This window comes from Salvelinus namaycush, chromosome 11 (genome assembly GCF_016432855.1).
Source record: "Salvelinus namaycush isolate Seneca chromosome 11, SaNama_1.0, whole genome shotgun sequence".
NCBI lineage: Eukaryota > Metazoa > Chordata > Actinopteri > Salmoniformes > Salmonidae > Salvelinus > Salvelinus namaycush.
The window spans coordinates 26,709,301-26,722,088 of record NC_052317.1 but is presented as its reverse complement, the minus strand read 5'-3'; the positions used below and the strand labels follow the sequence as shown (position 1 = coordinate 26,722,088).

At 43.3% G+C, this 12,788-nt stretch overlaps 1 protein-coding gene across 1 annotated transcript; it reads right to left on the bottom strand.

Annotated features, from left to right (window-relative positions):
* Positions 1–1,740: 1,740 nt before the first annotated feature.
* LOC120055576 (interferon regulatory factor 4-like) lies at positions 1,741–10,683 on the bottom strand. Its single transcript, XM_039003458.1, has 8 exons — positions 10,486–10,683; positions 9,911–10,097; positions 8,993–9,078; positions 7,044–7,215; positions 6,489–6,581; positions 3,577–3,966; positions 2,968–3,080; positions 1,741–2,216 (listed from the first exon to the last, which is right to left on the bottom strand). The coding sequence occupies exons 1-8, from the start codon at positions 10,681–10,683 to the stop codon at positions 1,977–1,979; spliced, it is 1,479 nt and encodes a 492-aa protein (XP_038859386.1). The 3' UTR covers positions 1,741–1,976.
* Positions 10,684–12,788: the final 2,105 nt, after the last annotated feature.

Below are 12,788 nucleotides of genomic sequence, written 5' to 3'. Positions count from 1 at the left end.
ACTCAAGGACATTCAGAGACTTGTCTCGAAGCCACTCATGCATTGTCTTGGCTGTGTGCTTAGGGTCGTTGTCCTGTTGTAAGGTGAACCTTCGTCCCAGTCTGAGGTCCTGAGCGCTATGGAGCAGGTTTTCATCAAGGATCTCTCTGTGCTTTGCTCCATTCATCTTTTCCTCGATCCTGACTAGTCTCCCAGCCCCTGCCGCTGAAAAACATCCCCACAGCATGATGCTGCCACCACCATGCTTCACAGCAGGGATGGTGCCAGGTTTCCTCCAGACGTGACGCTTGGCATTCATGCCAAAGAGTTCAATCTTGGTTTCATCAGACCAGAGAATATTGTTTGTCATGGTCTGAGAGTCCTTTAGGTGCCTTTGGGCAAACTACAAGTGGGCTGTCATGTGCCTTTTCCTGAGGACTGGATTCCTTCTGGCCACTCTGCCATAAAGGCCTGATTGGTGGAGTGCTGCAGAGATGGTTGTCCTTCTGGAAGGTTCTCCCATCTCCACAGAGTAACTCTGGAGCTCTGTCAAAGTGACCATCGGGTTCTTGGTCTCCTCCCCGACCAAGGCCCTTTCCTCCGATTGCTCAGTTTGGCCGGGAGGCCAGCTCTACGAAGAGTCTTGGTGGTTCCAAACCTCTTCCATTTAAGAATGATGGAGGCCACTGTGTTCTTGGGGACGTTCGATGCTGCAGAAATGTTTTTGTACCCTTCCCCAGATCTGTGCCTTGACACAATCCTCTCTGAGCTCTGAGGACAATTCCTTCGACCTCATGGCTTGGTTTTTACTCTGACATGCACTATCAACTGTGGGACTGTAGACGGGTGTGTGCCAATTTCGAGTGTCATAGCAAAGGGTCTGTTTTGTATTGTGTGTAGATTCATAAGAAATAAATAATAATTTAAAACATTTTAGAATAAGGCTGTAACGTTACAAAATGTGGAAAAAGTAAAGGGGTCTGACTACTTTCCGAATGCACTGTATGCCAGGGCTGCCCTTTTTTCAATCAGTTTTGAGATGGTGAAGTAGTAGACAATAGAAATATATGAATGGAAAACTTTGTGACTTGTGTTGTCACAAAAAGTCAGATTATGGAGCCTGATAATCAAGAAAATATAAGAGTACAATAATAGTTATTCAGTTAGATTGCATCAAAGTTACCTATTGTTGTTCATAAATAATCAAAATATGTCAAGGGATTTGTATTCAGTGCCTGGCCTTAAGTGGAGTGAACCCCTTTCATAGATTGTTTGATAAATGTGTGAAAATATACTACACAGAAATTCTCTCTGTGTGAGACACTTCAATATGTCAATGATCCATTTTGTATTCTTCATTCATATACATTTGGCTTCTTCTTCCTTGTCGAGTCTTAATTTCTCTTGAGGGCTACTCTTCTTCCTGTGCACCTGTGACTTGTGCTTCCTGCTTCAGACAGTCCCTCTCTGCTTCACCCTAAACCCTCTAGCCCAAACCACATCCTATACACTGTCACCATGTCACATGCATACAAATACACATGCATCCCCCTCTCGCTGAAAGAAAATGAGAGAGGGGAGAGCGAGAGAGGCTAAGCAGTGGGGTTCTCCCCCCCACACCACTATCACAGGTCAGGAGCTTTCCCATCAGCACCCACAGATGTCACAGGAATACGAGTAACACACACCACCTCATGTGATAGGTATTCACTTTTTCATATAATTTAATAGAACAACAAAAAAATGGTTGATTACAAAAATAATTGTAAGCCTGTACAAACTAGGGTAGATTCTTTCAGCGCCCCCATTTTTAACATTGATCATTGGCTCAAACTGCTGACACTGACGATGGAGGCACAGTCCAGTTTTACGTTGAAATTACAGTAAGGTATTTTAGTCCAAGACCTGAGTATACTGTACACTATTCAGGAGAAGCGATGTAAAGCTCATTGGTCAATCTACATTCATGTCCATGGCTCCTGGGGCCTGTTTGTGTGTTACTCCTGTATGTGTTGCAGGGTCCTCTGGTAGTCTCCTGGAGCTAAAGGGGAGCTCTGTTGCAGGGTCCTCTGGTAGTCTCCTTGAGCTAGAGGGGAGCTCTGTTGAAGGGTCCTCTGGTAGACTCCTGGAGCCGGAAGGGAGATCTCTGTATGTCCCTGGAGCTCATAGTCCCTCAGGCAGTGACTGCTGCTCTGCTGGCTGAAGTATAACATGCCCCTGGCAAACATGGGCTCCACCTGCAACACATGCAGGGGTCACACCATGAATGATGAATGAAAATGAATAAAGATTGCTCCCATTTACCTAATCTCTCTTGGGCAGATTCTGTGTGTAAACCGAGAGAATCTGTCAGGGCTGTAATCGAATGGCGAGATAACTAGTAGCAGTAGTTTCTGTGTTTGGGTTTTCGTCTCTATTTGAAAAAATCACAATTGGGCGAAGGCGGCGCTTCAATATCTACATTGGGGGGGGGGTTATTTCAAGCTTGTGTGCGCAGTAGTTAATTAGTGGAGGGGGGAGACTTTCCTTTACGAGGGTGGAGACATTGCTTCCTCCCTGGTACAACGGAACTCTCAATTGTTAACACGTATTGACCCAGAAGTAAATAAGGAAGCTGACCAAATTTCGCAAGAATTTATTTCTGGGTAACCAAGAATAGCAAATACCAAATCTCTCCCTTCCCCTCCCCCTTGGGCCTAACTTTCCGTTTTTGAAAATGTGTAAGGTATAAGCAATACGCATTGCCCTTCTTATACCTATCCAGATCCTACAGATTTGCAAACAGCGATGGGTTAGGGCCAAGAGAGTGGGGGAAGAACCGATTTGGACGTGTTGATAGAGTCCTTTGTTTATCATCATGAGTAACAAGGCTAGGCAGGCTATATTTAGTTTTCTTTTTATTTCAGCCTTTATCATGTTGGACTGTTATTTTAATGCACTGTTGATTCCAACCATAATAAGATAGCGAGAGTCTGTAATGTACTGTACCTGTGCTGTGATCATCTTGGCCTGGCGTTGGGGGTCCGGGTACTCGTCTCCGAAACACAGCACCACCTGGTGCCTGGGCATGGGACGGCCATGATGGGCATACCCCTGCAGCTCTGGAAGGAGGGATGGAGGGAGTGTACAATGATTTTATCACCTTATTTCACCCACAATTCACCAATTCGCCCCCTAACAGCTGAAAACATCTACTTTGCTCATGAAGGAAGGACGTTCAGCTTGAGAGAGATGGGTATTGTGATTCAGTATCACTGCATGGAAAATGCTACAAATAAAAGGTTCACAGAATGAGAAAGAGGAGTCAGAGAAAGCTTTTTCCAGTCATTTGCAAGGAAGTCATTGGTGTGAAAAATTAGTGGTTCACATGTAAACTGCAGCTAGAGACTGAGTGGTGGACCACAGGAGGTGGGCGGGGGCTGTTTCATGGACACTCCACTGACAGGCCGCCGCTGAGAACGTGACAGGTCGCATACCCACTGATACCACAGCATGGAGAGGGACTTCACTTTCTACAGTAGGTATCCTCACCACCATCATCAACCTTCAGTACCATCATCATCATAATCAGCTCACAATCAAAATACTGTTTCTCACCAGTGAGGAACTGCTGGGTGTCAAACAGCTTGCAGGTCTGTTCTTTCTCCAATTTATTGGGTTTGTCCGTGTAGGGTGCCAGCTGGCCTTCCCAGTACACTCGGCTCTGGCACAGCCGCTTGGCATAGAGCCCATCTATCGTCATCCACAGGAGCACGCCCCTCTCCAGGACGTTGGGTAGCTTCTCTGCCCCTCTCCTCTGAGACTGGGGGTAAGGGGAGGGGAACTGCACCGTCTCTGCACCACTGTACAGCCTGTCCTCGGGGCAGGGGGAGGACGGAGAGGAAGATGAGGAGGAAGAAGAGGTGATCCGGCAGCCTTCAGGACTAGAGGTGGTTACCTTCTTGACCAGAGACTCACGGTAGAACAGGGATATGTGCAGTCGGAAGTCTGGAGGAAAGAGGGGGGAAGATGTTAGAGAATGAACCAGTAAGTAAAAGTATTCCAAATGAAAGAAGATTGACAGCTGTCTGAAAACAAATGCATTCTTTCCATGTGTGGAGTCGTAATCCGTTTCTGATATGAAGATGTGCCTGGGGAGTTGAAATCACTTTCAACGGCCAAAAGTCTGTTTCTTCTTTTAGTAAATATACCGCATCTTGCAAACAGTGTATATAGAAAGAAAGTGAATGACGGAAGTTAGCAAACTGCTGAACTTTACGACTTTCTTAATCAGCCGAGCTAAACATTAAATACTGTTCCATTTACAGACAATGCAAAAGGAGCCAGTTCTGTATTTTCAACACTGATAAACAGTCAAATTATTTTATATAATACTGCGTATGTTACTGTAACTGTAGTGGTCCCTGCAGTCACCCATCTAAAATATCAACAACATACAATTGAAGTCAGAAGTTTACATACACTTAGGTTGGAGTCATTAAAACTCGTTTTTCAACCACTCCACAAATTTCTTGTGAACAAACTATAGTTTTGGCAAGTCGGTTAGGACATCTACTTTGTGCATGACACAAGTAATTTTTCCAACAATTGTTTACAGACAGATTATTTCACTTATAATTCACTATATCACAATTCCAGTGGGTCAGAAGATTACATACATTAAGTTGACTCTACTTTTAAACAGCTTGGGAAATTCCAGAAAATGTCATCATGGCTTTAGAAGCTTCTGATAGGCTAATTGACATAATTTGAGTCAATTGGAGGTGCACCTGTGGATGTATTTCAAGGCCTACCTTCAAACTCAGTGGGAAAATAAAAAGTAATCAGCCAAGACCTCAGAAAACAATTGTAGACCTCCACAAGTCTGGTTCATCCTTGGGAGGAACTTCCAAATGCCTGAAGGTGCCACGTTCATCTGCACAAACAATAGTACGCAAGTATAAACACCATGGGACCACGCAGCCGTCATACCGCTCAGGAAGGAAACGCTTTCTGCAAATCAATCCCAGAACAACAGCAAAGGACCTTGTGAAGGTGCTGGAGGAAACAGGTACAAAAGTATCTATATCCACAGTAAAACGAGTCCTATATCAACATAATCTGAAAGGCCTCTCAGCAAGGAAGAAGCCACTGCTCCAAAACCACCATAAAAAAGCCAGACTACGGTTTTCAACTGCACATGGGGACAAAGATCGTACTTTTTGGAGAAATAATGACCATCATTATGTTTGGAGGGAAAAGGGGGAGGCTTGCAAGCCGAAGAACACCATCCCAACCGTGAAGCATGGGGGTGGCAGCATCATGTTGTGGGGGTGCATTGCTGCAGGAGGGACTGGTGCACTTCACAAAATAGATGGCATCATGAGGCAGGAAAATTATGTGGATATATTGAAGCAACATCTCAAGACATCAGTCAGGAAGTTAAAGCTTGGTCACAAATGGCTCTTCCAAATGGACAATGACCCCAAGCATACTTCCAAAGTCGTGGCAAATGGCTTAAGGACAACAAAGTCAAGGTATTGGAGTGGCCATCACAACGCCCTGACCTCAATTCTATAGAAAATTTGTGAGCAGAACTGAAAAAGCGTGTGTGAGCAAGGAGGCCTACTAACCTGACTCAGTTACATCAGCTCTGTCAGGAGGAATGGGCCAAAATTCACCCAACTTATTGTGGGAAGCTTGTGGAAGGCTACCCGAAACGTTTGACCCAAGTTAAACAATTTGAAGGCGATGCTACCAAATACTAATTGAGTGCATGTAAACTTCTGACCCACTGGGAATGTGATGAAATAAATAAACGCTGAAATAAATCATTATCTCTACTATTATTCTGACATTTCCATTCTTAAAATAAGTGGTGATCCTAACTGACCTAAAACAGGGAATTTATACTAGGATTAAATATCAGGAATTGTGAAAAACTGAGTTTAAATGTATTTGGCTAAGATGTATGTAAACTTCAGACTTCAACTGTATATGAATAGAAAATCATTAATATGAGCACTGTTTCCAGTTCCAACACTGACAAATAACTGACCATATTAAAAGCCAGATTAGGGAAGTAATTGTCCTAGAGAAACAGCTTTTAGTTTCTGGTGGTTGGTAACACGAGATAATAATGCAGTACGCTCCACTACATCGTACGAATCTTCTCTTTGTGTCTATCTGTCATTAACACTGGTCAGTGGTGTGGAATTACAATACAATACACACATGCTGTGTGCACAATAACTGAAAAAGGTGTGCGGGAATAATTCCATGATATCTTGAAGGAAATGAAAAGACTAGCTAGCAATGGTAGTAGTAGCAGCATTAGTAGCAGTAGTAGTAGTAGTAGTAGTAGCAGAAGTAGTATCAGCAGTAGTATTAGTAGTATAGTTAGCAGTAGTAGTAGTACAAGTAGTAGCAGCAGTAGTAGGAGCAGTCGTAGCAGAAGTAGGAGTAGTAGCAGTAGTAGCAGTAGCAGCAGTAGTAAATTAGTAATCTAGAAGTAATAGAATAGCATGTACCAGAAAGGGTAGACATGTTGTGGTCCATTTGAAATGCTGTGGTGTGAGACTCTGAGGAAGAGTAGGAACAGAAGGAGCCAGTGAACTGATAACCTGAGGGGAGAAGATAAATAAATACTGTTATTAACCAATGAATGAGTGTTTTCAGTGTACATATCATGGAGGATGAATTACTAGACCTTGTCTAAATAATTTCATATCAGGAGGAACCTGACTAAAGACTGTTAAATGAAGCCCTCATTATTTTGGAGAACTGGTGGTCATCAAAGCCTTCACTGTCAAACTGTAGCTGTTTTTACAACTTGTGTGTGTGTGTGCGTCACTCAGATGAACATATGTCAAATCTGTCATACAGAACACTGACCTAAACTATAGCCTTTCATTATCTGAAACCAAGTTAACATGAGAACTAGTGAAGTATGGTGTTCACATGGCTTCATCTCTACCTGGCTCCTCTGTACTTGTACTGAAGGACATGTACTGTGGAGTCTTATCTCTCCATGATATTTTCATTCCTATAATCAGTGTCTTCCCCATGGCGATGCCATGTCTCACCGTTATCTGTGTGTGGCCCGGTATGCCAGGGTCGGCTGAGTGGCTGTGGGTAGTGGCACTGGCTGTACTGCAGCTCAGTGTGGGGTGGCTGGTGAGGCTGAGGCTGGTCCAGTGCGTGGCTGTACTCCCTCCACTCCTTCCTCTCCTGAGGAATCATGAATCCGCCAGACACCTGTGAACAGGCCAGGGGGAGAGGAGACGGCTGTTAGTCAGGTAGTGGTGGGTTCCTGATCCACACCCAGCAGGGAGAGAGAGCTGTGAAAATCTGTGAAGGTACAATTGAAGTCAGAAGTTTACATACACTTAGGTTGGAGTCATTAAAACTCGTTTTTCAACCACTCCACAAATTTATTGTTAACAAACTATAGTTTTAGCAAGTCGGTTAGGACATCTACTTTGTGCATGATACAAGTCATTTTTCCATCAATTGTTTAAAGAAAGATTATTTCACTTATAATTCACTGTATCACAATTCCAGTGGGTCAGACGTTTACATACACTAAGTTGACTGTGCCTTTAAACAGCTTGGGAAATTCCCAAAAATGATGTCATGGCTTTAGAAGCTTCCGATAGGCTAATTGACATCATTTGAGTCAATTGGAGGTGCACCTGTGGATGTATTTCAAGGCCTACCTTCAAACTCAGTGTCTCTTTGCTTGACATCATGGGAAAATCAAAAGTAATCAGCCAAGACCTCAGAAAAAAATTGTAGACCTCCACAAGTCTGGTTCATCCTTGGGAGCAATTTCCAAACGCCTGAAGGTACCACGTTCATCTGTACAAAAAATAGTACACAAGTATAAACACCATGGGACCACGCAGCTGCCATACCGCTCAGGAAGGAGACGCGTTCTGTCTCCTAGAGATGAACGTACTTTGGTGCGAAAAGTGCAAGTCAATCCCAGAACAACAGCAAAGGACCTTGTGAAGATGCTGGAGGAAACAGGATCAAAAGTATCTATATCCACAGTAAAACGAGTCCTATATCGACATAACCTGAAAGGCCTCTCAGCAAGGAAGAAGCCACTGCTCCAAAACCGTCATAAAAAAAGCCAGACTACGGTTTTCAACTGCACATGGAGACAAAGATCGTACTCTTTGGAGAAATGTCCTCTGGTCTGATGAAACAAAATAGAACTGTTTGGCCATAATGACCATCGTTATGTTTGGAGGAAAAAGGGGAAGGCTTGCAAGCCGAAGAACACCATCCTAACCGTGAAGCACGGGGCGACAGCATCATGTTGTGGGGGTGCATTGCTGCAGGAGGGACTGGTGCACTTCACAAAATAGATGGCATCATGAGGCAGGAAAATTATGTGGATATATTGAAGCAACATCTCAAGACATCAGTCAGGAAGTTATTAAAGCTTGGTCGCAAATGGGTCTTCCAAATGGACAATGACCCCAAGCATACTTCCAAAGTTGTGGCAAAATGGCTTAAGAACAACAAAGTCAAGGTATTGGAGTGGCCATCACAAAGCCCTGACCTCAATCCCATAGAAAATTTGTGGGCAGAACTGAAAAAGTGTGCGCAAGCAAGGAGGCCTACAAACCTAATTCAGTTACACCAGCCCTGTCAGGAGGAATGGGCCAAAATTCAACCAAGTTATTGTGGGAAGCTTGTGGAAGGCTACCCAAAACGTTTGACCCAAGTTAAACAATTTAAAGGCACTGCTACCAAATACTAATTGAGTGTATGTAAACTTCTGACCCACTGGGAATGTGATGAAATAAATAAAAGCTGAAATAAATTATTCTCTCTCGTATTATTCTGACATTTCACATTCTTAAAATAAAATGGTGATCCTAACTGACCCTAAAACAGGGAATTTTTACTTGGATTAAATGTCAGGAATTGTGAAAAACTGAGTTTAAATGTATTTGGCTAAGGTGTATATAAACTTCCGACTTCAACTGTACCTGTTGCCGGGGTAAACACATTACCTTACCTGGCTCTGTAGAGATGGGTATAGAGAGTGCATAGGGTAGCTGTTGACTGAGCTGATGTGGGACATTGTCCCTGCCATCTTGATCCCTACATTACAGAAACGTAACATCAGACATCACATCATAGAACTCTCTATGTTCTAATGCAACATTTTGTGGTGGTCCCTCCAGAAATATGTATGTCCTCAATAAGAAGTCAAATCAAATGAAATTGTATTCATCTGTCAACTGTCATCCTTACAAGTAGAGCCTTTTCAACAGAGCTCAAGGCTATTCAGCCTCTTCAAACAGTTGAATACAGAAACTATAGAGCCATGCGGTAACAACATGGGTAAAGTGTCTCAACCCCTAGGTTGCAGGTTTGGTCTCGAAGAGTCAATCCTAACTGAGACTGCCATATGAGAGTGACAAAAGGTTCTTCTGATGGTGGAGCCTTCAGCCTTTGTTATGCAAGCCTGGAGGTTAGGTGTGTATGCTGTGCATTCTGCACTGGGTAACTGAAGCCTTCTAAAAAAAGCGTCAAGGCCTTTTTGGTACACACATCGGCTTCCTCTCTGCTTCCTGCCTCATCAGACGATGGAGGCAAAATGAAACATTACCGGCTGTGTGTGTATGTCTGCTCAGCTAGGTTTAGAGTCAGACAACATGAGTTTGGGCTCACCCTCTATGTAAGCAGGTGGGTGTTCTAGGGAGGGGTAGACTACAACACTTCTTAGAAGCACAAGTTACGGTTTTGTTACGCAATGCAGGTGTAACTTGAACCCTAGTGCATTATTACCTTTGACACATGAAATCTCTGATATCAACTGCCAGTAGCCTATATCACTTCACTATGGTACAGTATAGTACAGTCAGAACAGTAGGCATTCATGACATGGACTTGACTTTGGTAATACTACAATAAGATGAACAAAACGTGCCTCTCTTAGCTCCCTCCGGTATGATTCTGTAGACTTTGAAAGGATCGGATATGTCCAGTTGGCTACGCTCCACCAGCTCATCAAAGTCATTGCTTTTGTTCAGAGCACATCGCAGTCTAGTCTTCCATGTGGGGGGATCTGGTTTGTCCACTCCTTCCCTATGTTTCCCTTTGAACAATGCCCAGGCCTGCAATAATCAACAACATAATGATTTAACTTCCTCTCTGCATTCATTTTCAATTTACCTGGCAATAAGTAAGGCATTATGGGCCTGCATCAAAATCAACATGTCATGGTCTTTGCCTTTAATAAATATCCACTGCCTTGAACAAAGATCATCACTTGCTATACTGTAGTAAAAATCAACAGGTAGTCTATAGCAAATACTGTAAATTACACCAGACCAACTAGACTTGGTCTGGAGATAAATAAGTATGAATATGATTGAGTTAGCTATACTTTATGGGGTTCCTGCACACTATATTCAATATTCACGAGTTGTAAATAGTAACTTAAAAGTAGAAGAAAAACAATAGGAGAAATCGGGTAAAGTGAAGGTATGGGTCCTAACGCACCTTGAAGAGTGCAGCATCCTCGTCACGATTGTAATCCTGTTTGCCCGCATGTTTCCACGGAATCCTGAAAATGCTTTTCTCTTCATTCTCCCAAACCAGTCCGGGATAGATGCAGCTGTCAATCTGATCGATCAGCCACTGTCTAAGTTTCCCATTGCCACAAATCACTGACAGGCCGCTGTCCCCCTCTAAATTCATCTCTTTCGAAAAACGCATGCAATAGAAGGATGGGCATAGTGATGATGTGGGACCAATGAGTCGGTTGTGCAATGCAAAAGAAAAATACATTGTCAGTTGGTGTTGAGTGATGGTGGTTAATGTTATTAGGTAAATCATGTTTTTATCAAATGTAATGCATTCATATATTATCACAGATAATTTGAGAGTATAATCATTGAGATTATTACATATGTTTAATCCCCCCCAAAAATCACAAACAATAAGTAGGCCTAATTTAAGAATGAAACACTTCTGGATTTGTTGGTCATCTTGATTCAAAGACAATTACATTAATATTTTGTAGGCTCATAATTGCAATCCGAAAAACAATGTTATAATCACATGCATAAAATAAATAACGTAATAGCCTAGTGTTAAGTGCATCAACATCACTGCGTCAATTTCAGGACGTTTACCCTCTCGTATGTTCACTATGAATGAGAATAAACTCCTTACCTCTAACCATGTGAGCGTCTCTGAAAAGTAATGAAATCGATCTGTTCTCAACACTGTTCTCAAGAGAGAGCATGGGATGACCTATTCTTAAATATTGTCACATCTTTATGGCGGTGTCTTGACTGGGAGGAGCCTATTGACTTTATGCGTGCAGCACTATGCGCTACATTTCTTTGAAGCTTATCGGAGAACAACCTACATACAGTAAGTAGCCTACAGTAAGTGGATGGGGAATCCCTCTCGACTGGCAAACACAGGATGCAAACACCGCCATGGAATGGAATAATTACCTGCGCTCAATATCAAAACAGAAACTCCCTAAAATCGTCATTATGTCAATAGATTGCGTTTCCATTCTATGTTTATACTTTAAATAGTCTACTGTATTATGAATCCTAAAATATAATTGTTCTTGAGTTTACAGTGCATGTGGAAAGTATTCAGACCCCTTGACTTTTTCCACATTTTGTTAGTTACAGACTTATTCTAAAATGTATTAAATTAGTTGTTTCCTTCATCAATCTACAAAAAATAACCCATAAATTCAATTGATTAGACATTATTTTGAAAGGCACACACCTGTCTATGTAAGGCCCCACAGTTGACAGTGCATGCCAGAGCAAAAACCAGCCATGAGGTTCGAAAGGAATTGTCTGTTGAGCTCCGAGACAGGATTGTGTCAAGGCATAGGGAAGGGTCCCGAAACATTTCTGCAGCATTGAAGGTCCCCAATAACACAGTGGCCTCCATCATTCTTAAATGGAAGAAGGTTGGAAACACCAGGATTCTTCCTAGAGCTGGACGCCCTGCCAAACTGAGCAATCGGAAGAGAAGAACTTGGTCAGGGAGGTGACCAAGAACCTGATGGTCACTCTGACAGAGGTCCAAAGTTCCTCTGTGGAGATTGGAGAACCTTCCAGAAAGACAACCATCTCTGCAGCACTCCACCAATCAGGCCTTTATGGAAGAGTGGCCAGACTGAAGCCACTCCTCAGTAAAAGGCACATGACCGCCCGCTTAGAGTTTGCCAAAAGCCACCTAAAGACTCTCAGACCATGAGAAACAATATTCTCTGGTCTGATTAAACCAAGATTGCTCTCTTTGGCCTGAATGCCAAGCGTCACGTCTGGAGGAAACCTGGCACAATCCCTACAGTGAGGCATGGTGGTGCCCACATCATGCTGTGGGGATGTTTTTCAGCGGCAGGGGCTGGGAGACCAGTCAGGCACGAGGGAAAGATGAACAGAGCAAAGAACAGAGAGATCCTTGATGAAAACCTGCTCCAGAGCGCTCAGGACCTCAGACACCTTCCAACAGGACAACAACCCTAAGCACACAGCCAAGACAACACAGGAGTGGCTTCAGCACAAGTCTCTGAACGTCCTCGAGTGGCCCAGCCAGAGCCGGGACTTGAACCCGATCGAACTGTGGAGACCTGAAAATAACTGTGCAGCGACGCTCCCCATCCTACATGACAGAGCTTGAGAGGATCTGTAGAGAAGAATGGGAGAAACTCCCCAATGACAGGTGTGCAGGCTTGTAGCGTCATACCCAAGAAGATTTGAGGCTGTAATCGCTGCCAAAGGTACTTCAACAAGATACTGAGTAAAAGGTCTGAAAACTTAAGT